The sequence below is a fragment of the Chiroxiphia lanceolata genome, chromosome 9 (assembly GCF_009829145.1).
Source record: "Chiroxiphia lanceolata isolate bChiLan1 chromosome 9, bChiLan1.pri, whole genome shotgun sequence".
Classification (NCBI taxonomy): Eukaryota; Metazoa; Chordata; class Aves; order Passeriformes; family Pipridae; genus Chiroxiphia; species Chiroxiphia lanceolata.
The window spans coordinates 3,140,590-3,157,733 of NC_045645.1; the positions used below are offsets into that span (position 1 = coordinate 3,140,590).

At 53.7% G+C, this 17,144-nt stretch overlaps 2 protein-coding genes across 5 annotated transcripts; one reads left to right on the forward strand and one right to left on the reverse strand.

Moving 5' to 3' along the window:
* The first annotated feature begins 2,252 nt into the window (after positions 1 to 2,252).
* Positions 2,253 to 7,843, forward strand: TMEM125 (transmembrane protein 125). Of its 4 annotated transcripts, none has more exons than XM_032695837.1 (2): positions 2,253 to 2,347; positions 6,218 to 7,843. In XM_032695837.1, exon 2 carries the CDS (start codon positions 6,530 to 6,532, stop codon positions 7,190 to 7,192), a length of 663 nt encoding a protein of 220 aa, XP_032551728.1. In that variant the 5' UTR covers positions 2,253 to 2,347; positions 6,218 to 6,529; the 3' UTR covers positions 7,193 to 7,843. The 4 variants fall into 4 exon arrangements, with proteins under 4 accessions (XP_032551728.1, XP_032551729.1, XP_032551727.1 ...); XM_032695838.1 differs by lacking the exon at positions 2,253 to 2,347 and adding an exon at positions 4,164 to 4,235; XM_032695836.1 differs by lacking the exon at positions 2,253 to 2,347 and adding an exon at positions 5,808 to 6,102.
* Positions 7,844 to 11,714: 3,871 nt separating this feature from the next.
* On the reverse strand, positions 11,715 to 15,246 carry C9H1orf210 (chromosome 9 C1orf210 homolog). The gene is made up of 4 exons (XM_032695833.1): positions 14,949 to 15,246; positions 13,568 to 14,075; positions 12,855 to 13,001; positions 11,715 to 12,466 (listed from the first exon to the last, which is right to left on the reverse strand). Exons 1-4 carry the CDS (start codon positions 15,033 to 15,035, stop codon positions 12,129 to 12,131), a joined length of 1,080 nt encoding a protein of 359 aa, XP_032551724.1. The 5' UTR covers positions 15,036 to 15,246; the 3' UTR covers positions 11,715 to 12,128.
* Between the last annotated feature and the right edge of the window lie 1,898 nt (positions 15,247 to 17,144).

A 17,144-nucleotide genomic window follows, 5' to 3' on the forward strand; every position in this document is an offset into this window, starting at 1 on the left:
ACCAGATGGCCCTAGCCTATACAGTACTGCAGGAGCTGCTTTATTTAATGCCACATAATACCAAATATTTGCTGAATGTGTCAAATCTTCCCTAGCACTGCCAACCTGGCTGCAGGCTTCCTCTCACCTTGCTGCCTGGGAGCTGCTCCCTTGCTCCGGCACCCCTTCCCCTCCAGCTGGGAGGAAATGAGCCACCTTCCAGGATCGGTGTGTGGCCAGAGGCCAGATCCTGCCCGAGGAAGGAGGGGTAGGACCTGCACACCGGCGCGGCTCTGGAGCCTCTCCAAGAGCAGCAGCAGGTTTGCTGGGACGCCACCCTGCTGGGGAATGCACCTGCCCGGGCGAGAGGTGAGGGCTCGCAGCCCATCCTTGGCGCTGCCGCGTCGCACCGGGACGGGGAGCCGGCAGGGGCACCGCACCTGCTTCTTGGCAGGCAGCTGCAGGAGGAAAGGGAGAGCTTTTCCCCCTGGGCTCCCTCGATAGCTGGATCCAGTGGAAGGAAAGCCAGGAAAAAGCATTGCTGCCAGCCAGGAGCAGGAAGCTGTGCCGGGTTGTCGCGTGTGAGCAGCAGGTGAGTGATCCCTCCTCCCCGGGAGTTGTGCCGTGCGGGAAGGGACGCGCTTCGCCAGGAGCTGCCGGCAGGTTTGGGGGCTGCCTCAGACCTGCTTCTTAAGAGATCCTGCCTCTTGCCTCCACTGCGTTTCTTCCTTGCACCATTGTGTTTCCTCTCAGCAGGTAAGGCTTGGGAGTTTCTTGTTCCTTTGGGACTCCCAGGCCGCCCTCGGGAGAGGTGCATCAGGACAGGCTCTGCGGGGTCGGGATAATGGATGCCTGTTATACACACAGGGAGGAAGGGGGAACACGAGACTTTGTAATGGAACATGCCAAAGTTATCTAGATTTGTGTAAAAAGCAGCTGCGCACTGACCCTGTTACAACAAGCCCTCCACCACCCTTAACCCCCGAGCCTCTAGGCTTGGAGAAAGGAAGGGACAGTCCACCATCACCCAGGGCTTCCCTGGGGCTTCTCAAAGGGTGTCTCGTGGCAGGAGCACTGGTGGGATGCTCACTTCTAGGAAAGCATTATCCCTCTGGCAGGGTAGAGAGGGTGGTCTCTCCCCACAGGTACAGATTAAGCTGCATAGCTTTGCATGAATTTTGAGAAACCCAAGAAAATACGAATGCTGGGAATTGGTGTTTGGCATAGCAGTGAAAAGAGCTTAGTCTCTTGCTAGGATTTTGGGTGAGACAGGCCCCATTACTCCCATTCTTTGCAGGTTCCTCTGTCCTCAGTCCTGAGTTCTCAGGAGAAGAGAGGAAACCTTCCCACATGCTCCCAGGGGCACAGACAGGCCTTGAGCACTATGACATTCAGAGCTTCTGATTTGTGCATTGTCAGTAATTCAGGCATAAAACAAGATACATGAGCTTCATTCTCTTTTAGCCTACTGGGAGTTAGAATCGAATTGAATATGCTCAGGAAGCATTTATTTACTGAGAGGATGGTCAAACACTGGAACAGCCTTCCTAGACAGGTGGTCAATACTCCAAGCCTGTCAGTATTTAAGAGGCATTTGGGCAATGCTCTTAATAATATGCCTGAACTTGGTCAGCCCTGAATTGGTCAGGCAATTGGATTAGATTATCATTTTAGGTCCTCTTCAATTGAAATAGAATAGAATAGAATAGAATAGAATAGAATAGAATAGAATAGAATAGAATAGAATAGAATAGAATAGAATAGAATAGGATAGGATAGGGTGGGATGGGATAGAATAGAATAGAATAGAATAGAATAGAATAGAATAGAATAGAATAGAATAGAATAGAATAGAATAGAATAGAAAAACTGGAATACAGCAGACAGAACAGAATATCTTGTTTTGGTTGGAAGGAATCTACAACAATTCAGGGCTGACTCTCTTGGTAAAGAAATGCTTCCTAAAGCATTGGAAGTTGGAAAAATTACATGAAATTATGGGGAAAAATTTATGCCTGTTCCGGACTAAAGGTTTCTGTGAGGCACAGAGGGGTGGCAAGTCCATCCCAAACAGGCTATGGCCAGACCTGGCCAAGAAGCAAATAAGCTGGAGGCATTGGGGAAGCAGGGGACAGAGATGGCTTTGGATTTGTTTGAGATTGTAAGGCTCTGTTGGCTCTCATCTAGTTTGCTCATGCAAATCATTTTATGTATTGTCATTTTACAACAGATCTTGCTGACTCTTCCAGTCTCCATGATGCTCACAAAGTCCACATAAGGCTGCATAAAACCCTTCCAAGGCTGGAAGTAGAAGGAAGCACTGCAGGAACCTGTCTCAACCCCAGACTTCCCCTCCTGAATTCTGTGGGTAAGGAATGTCTAAGGGGGTACCCTGGGTTCAGGTTCGGCGAGAGGAGGAAAGTGAGGAGTATTTCAACAGCTGAATTGTATGTGGCTCTGAAATTAAAGTGTTAATTAACATACAGTCCATGGCCTGTCTGTCACATATCAGGCAGTCAGACATAAAAAGTTCATAAGTAAATAAATATATGCATATGTCATTCTGAGGAATTCAGCCAGTGTGCATCTTCCACACCTGCAGCCAGGAGTGGCCAGAAAACTGTTGATGATGACCCTCAGTTTCCAGTTAAATGTTGTCAGAGCGGAGGGGAAAAAAAACCATAATGAAAAAGGAAAAACATGAACATTTTTGTTTTCCTACACTCCCAGTGTTTTCCTGTTCTTCCTCCCCAGCTGCCAGCCAGCAGTGGGGAAGGACAGAGTGTCAATTTTTTCCTGAAATGTGCCCTTTGGACATAAAGCATAGTGTGGCTGGGCTGGTCCTCTCCTCCTTTTTCTTGCACACAGAGACGGAAGCACTGAAGGTTCTAGGTTCAGTAGTGAGTTAGAGATTAATGACCTGTGATACCTGCTGTCAAAAGGCTAATCTGGTGGCTTAAGCTCCCAAGGGGTCTGTGTGATGGTCTGTCCCAGGCAAGGTAGCCCAAACAGCACCAACAGAAAAGGCCACAGCTGTGGAAAGGCTGTGTTTCTCCCTCATGGCAGAGCAGGCAGCCATATCCCTTCCTTTCTCTTGATCCGATCTGGGCAAACTGATGTGCTGCATAATGCCAAGAAACCAGATCAGCAGATCTGGTGAGGTCTGGTTTCATCCCTTCTCCAAGGAGTGGTGGGTGACAGCTTTGGTTTAACGTATAGAGAGATTTTTCTGAAGAGGATGGGAGGCAATGCAGCCAGCCTGAGGAATGGGAAATTGTAGCTAGATTTAAGGAAGAATGTATTCCTGATGAGGGTGGTTCAACACTGCAATGATTCCTGAGGGGCTGTGGATCCTCCATCCTTGGCACCTGAGTGGATGGGGCCCTGAGCTACCCAGTCTGACTTCTAGGTTAACTCTGCTTTAAGCAGGGGGATTAGTGACTTCACAGGGTCCCATCCCACCTGAATTACTCTGTGATTCTAAGTGTAAAAATACTGTTAGTAGTAGCACAAACCCTCACAATCTAGAGAAGCCCAAGCATGTGTGTTTTCTTACAGAACAAGGGTTATATTCCCAGAACATTTTCAAATTGGCACACTGCAGTGGAAGCCTTTGCCTCTCCAAATCAGTTGTTTAATAGGGGTTAATGTAACACTGGGAAACTCTCCAAATCATTTGTTTAATAGAGGTTAATATAACACTGGAAAATATGTGCTCATAGAGGTGACACCTTATTTTTTTCCCTCAGCCAGATGCTCCTACAGTTTTATCTTGCTCCCTGCCCTTCTTCTGAGCAAATAAAAAATTAAGATGGTTAACTTTTAAAGAGTAATATGAGAATGCAGTGCTGTACCTTGATTTTTGGTCACATTTTCCCTCATTGTGGTTTGTGCTGTTGTGGTTTTTTTGTTTACTGTTTGACTTACAACTTGTGTGCACAACTTGGGTCAAGCAGCAGAAGGACACAGATTTTGCACTTCTCCAAGCTTTATGTTTTCTCAGTCCAAAGTCTCAATCTAATCTACAAATCTGCTATCTACTAGACTCACCCATTTGATGCTAAGGAGGAGATAAGGCACCTCTGTGCTTGGAGAAGGAAAGGCAGGAGGAAGTAGTGTTTAGCACTAAGCTGATTTGCATAGGCTGGGAAACAGCTCCAGACTCAAGCTCTTCTCACTCCTCTGCTTTGAAAGTGCCCTGTGACATCCTCACCTTCTCAGGGCCCTGTGTCCTGGGCACACATGGACAGCACAAGGTATCTGCTGTCTCATGCAAACTCAGAGTCCCAGCAGGCACAGATCAGCATCAGCTCTTTTCCCTCTCTAATTGATGCTTTCTGATTGTTCTGGCTCTAGCCAGGAGCTGTAGATCTCTCACAGGCCTCCCAGCAACTGTACCCTCTGGAGCCTGGGTTTCTGTGCCCCAGCCCTCTCCCTGCCCAGGCAATCCAAGCAGCAGGAGCCGTGCAGGGAACAGCCCTGTGCGCAGCTCACGGGGTGTGATGGGTCCCGGGCCTGCAAACCCGCAGTGGTTACAGACTTCCTGGACACGTGCTGCCTCTGGCAGCGTGCCCTGAGCCACGTCCAAAGTGACCTCATGCTCCATCACAGCCGGGGAGTGACTCAGGAGGAGCTTGGCCTGACACTGTCAGGCGGTGTCTGGTTCAGGCACCCCCCACACTATTGTCCTCCCTCTCCCCCCACCCCGTGTTGGCTGGTCCCCAAGGGAAGGGTATTTTGAGGTGTTTGCTGGCAGCAAAGGCAATCCCACAAGGGGATGTGGTTTGTGGGGACTGTCTGGGAACAGGGAGAGCGATGGCAGGAACGATCCCTGGTGTGTGCAGAGCTGCCAAGTGTGGAGGTCACAAATTGTCCCTGCCTGTGTGTAATGAGCCCCGAGTCCCAGTGCCACACAGAGCAGGGCATGATGACAAACAGAGTGTGCTTGGCATGGGCTGACGGGCTCCTGAGAGCCATTTCCAGCAGGCAGGGTGCTGAGTGGCTGTCCTCCCACCCGGGAGAAGTGACACAGCTCTGACACAAGGGACCTGCGTCAGTTCCTGTCCCTGCCAGGGGCTCCTGCAAGGCTCAGAGGAGTTTGTGTGTGTCTGCCTGTGATGGTCAAGGGGGTATCATCCTGTCTGGGAGGTGGCCACAGAGGCAGTTCTTGGGTCTCCAGTGTCTACCCCACGTCTTCAGGGCACACCTGAGATGCTCCTGCCCTGTTCTCCCCAGCACCTCTCCTTGATTTGGGTACAAGCTGTTCTAGAGGCTTCCTGTGGTGCTGTGGGACCAGCTGGGGCACTGACATGCCAGGGAGGCACATTTTGTGAGAGAAACTCAAGTTTTTTCCACTCTTGGTGTAAAACTGTACGCAGAGAAGCACTGAGGGGAACCAGGACACTGGGGACACGAGGCTGGGAAGCTGGGCTGTGGGCTGAGGAAGGTGCTGTGCCGAGGGGAGCCCAGCTAAGCACAGCACCTCGGAGCCTCCCTCCATGTTGCAGCCACCACCGCCCTTCCCCTGCTCCCCTCCAGTGGTGAAGTGTTTCACGGACCAGCAGAGAGGAGAGCAAAGTCTCGGGGTGCCTGGTCCCAGCTGTCAGACAGCTCTTTCCAGGGCAGTGCTGAGACCACTGGAGATGCAACCACCATATTTCTTTAAGGAACTTGTGAGGGGAAACCACTGGCAGTGCAGGGGTAGGGACAAGGCTGAGAATGTGCGGCAATGGCAGCTCTTGCTCTTCCAGCAGCTGGAATGGAAGGGTTAAACCCTGGTCCTGACCCCCACCTCCTGCTGTCATTCTGGGCAGCAGAGCCAGTTGGTGACAAGAGGCTGATGCTGATGAGGGAGCATGTGAAGTCAGAGCTGTGAATGGGGCTTTATCCCAGGAGGGACCTGCCTCTGCTCTGTCCCTGCCCTGCTGCCAGCACCAGCTGCAGGCAGAGTCCTGTGGGCAGCAATGTGCCAGTAGCCTCTGAGCAGGGCACACGGGGCTGGGGAGGCAGGAGACTCGCCCTTGGGCCAGGCTGAGGTTCCCCTGAAGTGCGTGGAGGTCTCCTGGGAAGATGTATGTGGATGATCTGTTCTCCAACGCACAGGGCTTTTGTGAGGGAGGCAGGGTGAGGTCTGCAGGCCAGCCTGGAGCAGCCAAGGCCCAGGGTTTGGCAGGGGATTGGTTGGTACAGGGAAGCAGAGTCTCTGTTTAATGAAATCTTCTCTTCTTGACTCTTTCAGATGAAAGGTACAGGAAAGGAAGGACACAGCCCCGGTTATTCCCTTATGGTGCTGCTCTGGGAATGCTCCACTATGTTCCACAGCCGTGCCTGGATGGTGGGCTCAATCTCAGCACGTGGACCGTAGCTCTTCAGGTGGCACCACTGCAGAAGAAAACTCCATGAGGATCCAAAGAATGAGACAGAAGCATCACTGCTGGAGAAATGTAGCTGCCTTCACCACTGCTGCTGTCTTGAACCTCCACTTCGCCATAAGGGTGTAGATTCATCTGTGTAACCACCCCACTGTGCCCTCCTCACCCAGCTGCCCACCATGCCAGAGCTGGCAGAGCTGAGCAGCCCCCGCACCCCTGCAGATGCAGACCACATCCAGAGGAACATCTTGGAGGAGCATGTGGAGCTCTGGTGGTTCCAGGACCCCAAAAAGTCCATCCTGTGCTACGGGATGGCTGTGGTGCTGATCCTGGCCTGTGGGATCGGGGGCATCATCCTGCTGTACAGCACTAGCAGCCGGTCTGGAGAGTGGCGGCTGGCCGTGGGCACCACGCTCTGCCTCCTGGCCCTGCTCGTGCTGCTGAAGCAGCTGCTGAGCTCTGCAATCCAGGACATGAACTGCATCCGCAGCCGGGATCAGATCGAGCTCCTGAAGAGCGGGGGCTTCTCGGACTGCCTGGTGCTGCTGCTCAGCGCCCTGGTGCTGCTGGTCTGCGGGGTCGTGCTCACCATCCTCTCCACCACGACCATGCAGCTCAGCCCCGCGCGGCCGCTGGCCAGCATGTTCACCAGCGGGGTCGTCCTCCTGACTGCTGGCAGCGCCATCCTGCTCTGCCTGCTGCTCTACCTGCTCTGCACCTCCTGCCGCCGGGCCGCTCCTCGGAGCCTGGAGACCGGCGAGATCCGCGTCTTCACCATCTCTGGCCGCCTCGCTGGGAGCAGGCGGCTGCCTCCCACCTCCAGCATGGCCAACCTGATCTGACCCAGGACACCTCTGCGTGAGCCTCGGTGGGTACGACCTGTCAGTGCTGACCTTTCCTGAAGGAAGGGCGAGAGCTGCGACGTGCCTCGTGCTTCTGCCAGGGATGACTGGCATTTGCTTTGCTGATGGCACAGCAGAAACTCAGGGTGCCTGGATGGGCTCTGGGACCTGCTGTGTTGGGCGTGCAGTGCTGGCCTGGTTGGTGTTTTATCTCCTCAAACCTCCTGTGACAGCTGCTCCTGCCCAGCTGTGACCCGTGTCACAGAGTGAAGGTGAGCCTGTCCTGTACCCCTGGGGACCCCAGCACTTGTTTGGTTCCTGCAGGTCCTGGAACTGTCACATGCACTCCTGGCAGGAGAGGCTGTGATTGTGGGTGGTATAAAACCACCCTGTGCTCTGTGCAGGGCCTCCAGCTCCTAAGCGAAGTAGAGCCTCCAGCAGCTGGTGAATGGCAGGAAATACTCTGTGTCAGCAGGCATGAGGCACAGGCAAAGGGAGCCTGGTGGGAGGTATGGCTGCAGGGCCTGCTCCCAAGAAAGCACCTGTGTGTCTGTGGGAGTGAGTGTGGGATTTGTATGGGATTCTTTGTGCCAGAGCCACAGCATGGCTGGACCTCACATGAAATTCTGTTTGTGTTTGCAATGCCAGGATCTGTTCCAGCATTACATTCCTGCAGCCTACCATCACCTGTGGTTTATCAAAGGGGTGATCAAGGGGTGTCAGGGCCCTGACAGGTTACCCATGCTGGACTGTGTGTTGGGGCTCTGTTATCACACCAGCATCAGCCATGTGAGCCACAAACAGCAAGGTGCAGTGGCTGGGGGATGGTGATGGAATGCCTGAATCCCAGGGCTGGAGCTCTCTTCAAGAGTGGTGTGAGAGGCTGTGCCCTCCCACCGCAGTTTCCCAAGCAGAGGCACCTCTGCTGCCAGGAGCCCTGCAGCTCATCCCAGTCCCTGCCTGTTTCTATGCTGTTTCTGTCTACCAAGTGCTGCAGCTCCTGCAGGGCAAAAAAGTTTTTCGGCTGTCACTTGGGCCTTACCTGGAGTTTTTTTGGTGTTTTATCTCTATAAGGTGTCTATCTCCAAGGTGTCCTTTCCAGAGGCAGACTAACAATTCACCCCAGGAGCTTCTCCTGTGATTTGAGACTAATTTACCTGTCAAAATTCCCATTTCCTTCAGAGACCTACTAACCCATTTCCTGCCCTTTCCATTGACATAGATCCTAACCCCCAAGCAAAGCTGCTTCTGCAAAACCTTCTCTTCATCTTCCTGTCTGCTCCCATCTCCCCCTTATCTGAGCTGCTCTGCCCCAGATGTTGGTTTTGCTTATTATTTGCCAAGTTTCCTCTGCAATGGCACAAGACTCAGCTATTGCTTTTTAGTGCTCGGTAGCAAATTCATTTGGAAGAGGATGGTAGCTCATTCCCTTACTAAAAGCACAAATAACTGTCTCCACACCTGGAGGCAGTGTCAGAGTTCACCATTGGTGAGCCCCACAAGGTATATGCTGGACAATGAAGGCTTCATCCTTTCACAGCTCCAGACCACACTGTCCCTGATGCAGTGAGATCACATGAGGGCACATCTGTATTCATCTGCTCTTGCCCTGCTCCTGCTGGCTTTCCTTCCCTTGAAGCCTTGGATTATTTTTCCCAAAATATGGATACATCATTTGGGCTTTTCTTTCTGGATCTCTGTTATTTCTACGTTTTCTTCTGCCCCTTTCTCTTCATCTGTAGATTTTATTAAACCGCTGTTTCCTCTTCTCTCTGCATGTCCTCCCTTAACCTGCCCAAGAGCTCAGAGAGTGTAACAGAGCTCAGATCTTTCTGTGCTAAATCTCTTCAAAGCAAAGAGCTGTCCTTCCCCTCTGGGCTGTTTGGCCCCAGGTCCAGCAGGGACCACTGTGCATACACAGGGAGGGACAGGCCAGAGCTGGACAGTTCCGCACCATCACCACTGCTGGTGCTCTGCACATCTGTGTCAGTGACTGTGCAGTTGTGCCAGGCTACCCCCCCCTCTGCCTGCATCAGTGCTCCAGCAGTTCCTCCCCGCTCCCCCAACCCGCACGTGTGGACAGGCCACAGCTGCCTCTGCCCCAGCTGTTTTGCACATCTGGGCATTTCTGTGAAGATGCGTGGCTGTGCCCAGCTCGCAGCTCCGCACTGCCTGCGTGTCACTGTGAATCCTCCTCCCCTCCAGAGCCCCTTCAAAATGTGCCCCAAGTGCCTGTGAATTGTGCCAGACAAGGGTGATCATGGGCCATGTCAGTAACCCAAGGAGAGAATGGCTGAGAACAGACTGTGCCTGAAGATGATGGTTTGGGTGTCCGGTGCCCAGAGGGACAGCCTGCGCTGCCCCAGTCACTGACTCACCTCTGCAGCAGGGGTACTGGTTTGTGTCTTCCTCAGTTCCCGTGTTGTGTGTGGAAATACACAATAAAGTGTTAGAGAAGCCGACTGTGTTGAAGCTGATGCTTGAGCGCCGGCCTCTCTGTACAGCAGGAGGTGGCAGGGCTGTGCAGAGCTGGCCTCTGCTCAGGCTGGGCTCAGGGCAGAAACGACAACATCCCTGGGTCCCTCCTGTGGCTGTGCTTTTGGATTATTGGCTGGTGTGTGGCAGTGCCACCATGGCCCCAAAACCTTATTTCCTGATACATGACCCCCACCTCCAAATGCAGGTCCCTCTGCCTAAGGACCCAGATGTAGCCAGATCCCCTCTGTGAACCTGTGACCTTGCTGTGACCCTGAAAGATGCTCACATGGAGCACACAAAGCTTCCTGAATATGTCAGTGCTGGCTGGTTTGTTTACAGAGAAGCTCTTTTACCCTGGGGCAGGGCTGAGCCTTGTGGCAGCAGCTGCTCCCTGCAAGGAGCCTGGAACCAGTCTGCCTGCATACCTGCTCCCAGTCCCGTCCCCAGCCTCAGCCACAGTCCTTCAGGCACCTTCCTGGGCTGACACCCTTGAGAAGGATCCTCTTTTTCTGCTCTGACCCCTTGTAATCCCAGCTCTACATGCCAGGTGTATTTCCCTCCCTGCGAGCTGTCAGGCTCGTGCCCACTTGCACTGGAGCTGCCTGGAGAGGGGGCATTAAAAAACGCACATGAAAACCAGACATGTCAGCTTGATTAAAAAATAAATGAGTGGGCCTGCCAGCAGGGTCAAAGTAGACAAGCAACCCACCACTAGGTACTGAGGGACAAGAGTGAGTGAGATCCTGGATAAATAAGCCTGGGCACTTGCAGTTTTAATCTCTTTTAAGACATCACTGAGACTAAAAAGAAAATACTGCATCTAACGTGAGTTCATGTGATTGAAAAGCATGTTGAAAAGCTCAGAAAATGCCCTCCAAAACATAAATGAAATGCATTTTCCCAGCTCTCAGATTTAAGTCTCCTATCTTACCTGAAAGATATCAAAAATTTCCAAAAAATTACAGTAGATAATGTATTTTCATGGGTAGTTGATGAGCCCAGAAGGCAAACCATGAGACAATGACTGCAAAAGTAAAGCTTAGTTTAGAAATATTTAAGAGCAAAATATTTAAGAAATTTTTAAAAATATTTAAGAAATATTTAAGAGCAAAAACTGGCTGACAACTGAAAGAAAGCCAGCAAGTTTTCCTCCTCCTCATGGCTTAAAATGTCACATTTGCTGTCTGGGCTGTATTGCCCATCCAGTGCCTGACCCATTTGTCCTCTTTGGTTCACACTCTCTGAGGTGTATTATTTACCTTTGTATACACTGTGGTCTATAAATGTCTTAATGAGTGGAGAAACAGAAAGGCAGTTAACAGTGAAACAGAGATTTGAAGGACTGTGTGGCAGGGCTGCAAGAAATGCTGTCCCTGTGCTGATACTTCACTCTCTGGAGTGTGAGGAAGAGATTTCCAAGCTATCAGGCATGGTAACAACTGGGCTGTGCCCTGGGAAATCTTCCCAACCGGATGGTACCAGCCTTATGAATCACTTACCAAGGAGAGCAAATGTTGCTGCTTCTCCCTGCTTTTAACCCCAGCGTAACCCATGCAGGCACAGCTGACTGCAGCAGGAACAACTTGCAGTTACCTGTGTCTCATGTGCTGTTTATCGTACCACAAAGATGACAGGAATGCAAAAATTACAACGTTCCTGTAACTCCACAGTTAGAGATGCACTCAGAACTCTGTAATGGGAGCCGGGGGACGGGGTCGTCTCGGCCCAGCGCGTGTGGCTGCCTGACACTGCAACTGGCACCACTGAAAAATCTGCTCAGCTCTGCAGAGCTGACAGGGGAAAGGTAAGTGTCTTTCAGCATGTCTTGCTGGAGAGGGAAGAGAGAAAAGGAAGAAAGGCTATAGTGGGAATCGCAGATTCACAGAATCATTTAAGTTGGAAAGTAACACTGGGAAGTTAACAAGGAATGTATTTACGGTCCTTGAAAGCACATGCAAAAAAAGCCACACCCCAGCTGTGGTGCTGGGGGTCTCCTCCCAGCACTGCCACGGGAAGAGTCCCAACAAAACATTGCAGGCAGAGGCAGTGCTAAATCATGCTTTAATCACACCCCAGAGTGACAACACATTGAGGGACAGAGCAGGGCTGGGTCTGGTGCAGTGGGGCCAGTGCCCAAGACCCTGCAGAGAGCACGAGGGTCCCACTGCACCAGGCTTCCTGGGCACAATGGGCACCATCTCCTTCATCCTCAGCATCTGAGCAAGGCTGGGAAAGCAGCAGCAGGTCTGGTGTCCCTGTGACAGTGCAACCTGTTGGTGTCATGCTGGGGCACTGTGGGGCTGGCTGCCTTCAGCCTCCATCACCATTCCCTGCCCATCCCTCTCTCCCCTCCTCTCTGCTCCTTTCCTCCTGCCCCCAAATATGTGGGGTCAAAAGCCAAGGGGATGGAGCTACGGAGATGACAAGAGGCTACAGCAGTGGTGGCTGAGCTGTGAGCTCAGATGGAGAGATGCGAGTCCCGCTCCTGTTTGTCTGGCAGCTGCTCGCTGGGCTGGATGTAGTTGTCCTCGATGAAGCCATCATCATCCTCAGCTTGCAGGTCAGCTTGCACGGAGCCCCTGTCCCAGCTGCTGCTGTCCTCCATGGGGCTGCCTCCGATGGAGCTGATTTCAGGCAGCGGTCGGTGGCGGTAGCTGGCAAAGTTCTTGTGGACAAGCTTGCACTTGGCAGCCAGTGCGATCAGGATGGAGATGCCGACTGCTGTCACCAGGAATGCCACCAGGTATGGCCAGCTCCTTCCCCCCTTCCCAGTGGCAGGCAGTGTGGTGGCGGTGGCTGTGGTGCAGGAAAGGCACATGGTCAGCCTGTGGCACACCCAGTGCTCCCCATCCGCCAGCAAGGGTGCAAGGGTGCAGCCAGCACCTAATGTCTTTCCTTAGGAGCAATATGAATGCTCTTCACCAAGAGTGTGTGAGCACTGAAGGCAAAACTGCCTGACAGCTGTCTGACACTGGTGCCCACCACTGTGGAGTCTGTGCTCCGCATGGCTTTGAGGCACCTGCTAACTTTTCTGTCACGAAGCCAGCGAACACCTCCAGGTGGTGACCACCCTCCCCACCAAGCTACTGCATCTGCACTGTGTCTTCACCTGCGGTCCCTCCGGTGGGACAGAGGGCAGGAGGGAGCTAGACCTTACAGACACCTCTGAATCTGCACAACTTACTGTCGTTCTGGGTCGCTGTGATCTGCTGTGCCGTGCTGAGAGCACGAGGAAACCGGTGCTTCATCCGGCAGCCCAGGTCCTGGGAATCCAGAGCTGCAATCTCCTGGCCCCGCAGCCCCGGGGGCGACACACAGGTCACCTGCACGGCTGGGGGACAAGTGGGCTAAGGTGAGACAGGGGGCTTCACCCATCCCCTCCTGGTTTAGAGAAGGCAATCCCTGCTTGCTCCTGGGTGGATGGGATGCATTGCAAAATGCTCCTGGCTCTGCCCTCCAGCCTCACCAGCCCTCAGCATATTGTAAGGCACAATGAAAGGAAAAATTCCCTGACCAAGGAATTGTGCAAATGTGTGACTGTGATTAGCAGGCTCCTTTTAATTGAACAATGCCAAAACCATGGATACTGATAGGAACTGCACTGCTTTGCCCTGGGAGCCGAGCTCAGATGGTGGGAGCCTGATCTGGCTCCATAGGAGGAGCTGCCAAGCCCTCTCCAGCTCTTGAAAATGTGGTCACTCCACAAAATTACATAAAGATGGATTTAGGGGCTGAAGTGTAGCCCCTTTCCTGGAAGAGCGATGAAAGTATCCTGCTAGGTCTCTGGAGAGCCATCTCAGAGCCTGTCCAGGGGTTGGAGTGAAAGGATCAAGAAGACCCCTAACCCAGAATTCCTCCTGCCTGACACCTCTCCTGCCACCCACCCCATCTGCTCACCTTTCCTGCGCTGCAGCCACTGCTGCAGGGGGTGCGCGGTGCAGTCGCAGACCCAGGGGTTCCCTTCCAGACGGACCTGTGGGACTGTCTCCATCAGCTGCAGGCTCCAAGTGTCCACGGAGACCAGCTCATTGTGCTGCAGGTCCAGGTGGAAAAGAGCCTTCAGTGGCAGGAGGAAAGGGACATCAAGGTCTTGCAAGCTGTTGTTTCTTAGGAGCAGTGTGTGCAAGTTTCCCAGGCCCTGGAAAGTGTCCGTGTGGAGGGAGGTGATGCCGCAGCTGCTCAGGTCCAGCAGACGCAGCTCCCTGAGGTTGGAGAAGGTTGCTGGGCTCAGTGTTGGCATGGCATTGCTAGAGAGGTTGAGAGAGCGCAGGGAAGGGAAATGCATCAGGAGAGTCCTGTCACAGGGCACGACCAAGGAGTTGAAGGAGAGGTCCAAACTGGTGATGTTTCTTGGAAGGGAACTTGGAGTGTGCTGAAGGCTCTTCCCACTGCAGTCGGCCCATCCCTGGGAAAAGAGCTACTGTCTGAGATGGGCTGTCCTCACTGGGGAGTATCTCTAGAGTGAGACTCCTCAGAAGTTCAAATTAATTACCCTTGCAGAATTTTGATAAGCAAAGACACAAGCAAGTTTACAAAAAACACATGAGCTGCCAGATTGGTGTGGGCCTGGGTAAATAGAGAAAGATGAGTAGGACAGCCCGGGACTGAGAGCAGCTGACTGAAGGAGTAAAGGAGGAGCATGCAGGGCTGGGGGGAAAACCCAGAGAGATGAAGTGGGTGCAAAGGGACCAGGTTGTCACCCTTCTGTCCTTCCTTACTGGGCAGTTATCATACAGGGTCAGCTTGCAGAGGGCCTTCCTCTTCCTCCCCCGGATCCCCACATCCAGGCCCCTGGGGAGCTCTTCCATGACACAAGGGCATCCTCCCAGCTGGAGCAGGGAAGCAGGCGAGCCCTGCCCACTGGAAGGGCAGGCAGGCAGCCGGCTGGGCTGTAGAACTGTGGGCACCTGCACCAAGCACCCGTGGCTCAGATGAGGCTTTGTCAGCCCTGCCTGTGCTCTGGTGAAGAGGTTGTGTGCTCTGGTGAACAGGCTGGACAACATGTTCAGCCTGAGGCTGGGAGCAGGACAGCCAGGCTCTAGGTGTGGGTGAACCACCCCTGTGGCTGGTGGCCACTGGCACAGCACATCTCCTAGTTAACTCCACTGGCTCCCATGGGTTTTCACTGCTCATCTTCTCTTGAGCTGTGCAGACCAGGAGCTGCCTGCCAGGCCCTGCTGCCCCATGGGCACCCCAGCTGTGCTGGCAGGACCACGAGCAGGGTGCCCCTGCCCACCCCCTGCTACCACCCATGCCAGAGCCCTCTCTGCCCTCCTACCTGGTGGTCAAGTCTGCAGGGATGTCCTGTCACCACTGCCCAGGCACAGAGGAGGCTGCAGACCCCGAGCAGGCAGGCAGGAGCCATTTGGCTCCAGGAAACTTCCGGGCAGAAAAACAAGTTTCAGGGAAAGCTGAGAAGCCGGCAGAGCCGGCTGTGCTGGGCGAGGTGTGGCCGCAGCCACACGGGCCAGGGCCCCCACCGAGCCCCTGCACCCCGGTGGCACGGCCCTGCAGACCACCAGAGCCTGGGAGCCAGCCTGGCTGCCGCCCTGGCCCCGCTCCCTCCCGAGCTGGGCGCGGGTGAAAGGTGGCAGTGCCAGTTACACATTAACCACCGCACTGCGCCACCTCCCACCCCTGTGGCCTCCTGTGATCGGTGACCAGGGGACCACCAGCATCTGCCTGGTGGACCACGGGATGCCATGGGGACTGCCTGGGTGGGAGCAGGACACTGGGAGGTGCTGGGGGGCCAAAGGAGGGGGAGGAAGCACCTCTGTGGCACCTGCCCCGAGATGCAGTGCTCAAGGAGAGCAGCCTGAGCCTGGCCCAGATGCTGTGCCGGCTGCTGTGTCCTGGCTTCACACACCCAGGGCAGGAGCACACAGCCAGCCTCAGACAGACAAGCTGGGGCTGAGGCAGCATGAAAGTGTCCTACAGGAAAATAAAAGTCTTATTGAGATTCAGGCTGAAAAGTGTTTAAAACATGCAACAAACTGGCAGGTTTCTGAGCCCGGCAGCAGTTCAGTGAGCAGCACCTGGCTGCGAAGGTCCCAGAGGATGGGAGTGCCCCACCACCTCCAGCACCCCCTTTGCAGACCTGCCATGGAGTCAGTGAAAGTCTGGGAAATCTTGTCAAAGCAGCATCTCATGGGTGTTTGTTGGTGCAAGGTTGGGTGAGAGACCTGCTCCCATGCCCACGGGTGCTGGGGCAGATGAGTGGGTGAGGGCTGGCAGAGCCACAGCCCAGGCAGGGGAAGTGCTGGCAGCACCTGCTCCAGGCTTTGCCTCTGCAGGAAGAGGCAAGCTCTCTTCCCTGCTCCCTATTCCCACTCCTGCTCAGTGACAGGAAGCCGCCTGCCAACAAGAGCACTGAGGAGCTGCAGTTTCCACCCATCGGTGACTGGGACAGGGTGGCCCCTCTTCCCCCAGCTGCCAAAGGGCTCCTCCACAGCTGCACGTCCCACCCTTTCCTCAGGGAGAGGGCTTCCCAGCAGCCTGTCCTTCATCCTGTAGGCATGTGCTGGATGCCAACACAGCCAGACAGCTCCTGCTCCCCAGTTGCCCTGCCAATGCCACCAGGTGGGCTGGGGATGCTCGGCCACCCCGCTCCTGGGATGTTCCTATGCACCAGGCTAAGGGTAGCAGCCCTTAGCCCAGCTTGTGGGGCCTCCCCAGGACCCACTGTGCACAAAAGAAGCATCTAGAGAAGCAGGGCTAGAAAATGTTGCTGGGGCAGCCCAGTCCCTCAGTGGATTTCCAGGGCGTTTGCATTTCCTATCAGGAAACGTATCGGTGTGTTATGGTTTCTGGCATGTGGTGCCGTGCATTAGAACGTGCAAATGATAACAAAAAGGAATATTTTTATCAGTCTCTGGGGTTTTTTTTTAGTCTGTCATGATTCAGCAAAAAGAGTTGAGGTCTGAAAATTCAGCAGAAATTCAGGTGCTTTCAGTGTGCTGTGGGTTGGGCAACTGGAGTTCTCCATGTTACAGGAGAGCATGTGTGGGGAGCTGCTCTGGCTGTGCTCAGCTGTACCTATCTCTCTGGTTCCTCCTCTGGAGATTTATAAGCTTAAACTGGAGCTGTAGGGTCCTAGTTGAGCGTCTCCACAAAACTCCCCAGAGAGGTTTCTCAGCCTACCTCCAACCCAAGGGATCTGCACAGTTAAGAGAGCACAGCTCTTATCCAGGTGCTCCTAGAAAAAAAATGCAAGTGGACAAATCAGCTTGGGTCAGATCCCTCAATGGTTCCTTGAGATCCCCTGGGCATCGCCTGGTGCAGAGAGTGACACCAAATGGCTCCCATTCCCCAAAAAGGCAAAGCACTGCACTGACTCCCCTCAGGCAGTCACGGGGGCCACACTGTGCTCCCTGGAGGGGCACACTGCAGAGCCTGTGGTCTCAAAGCCTTCCCATAAAGTGTGTGTGTTCTTTCTCAAATAGATCCCATTCTCAAATAGATCCTCATGACAGAG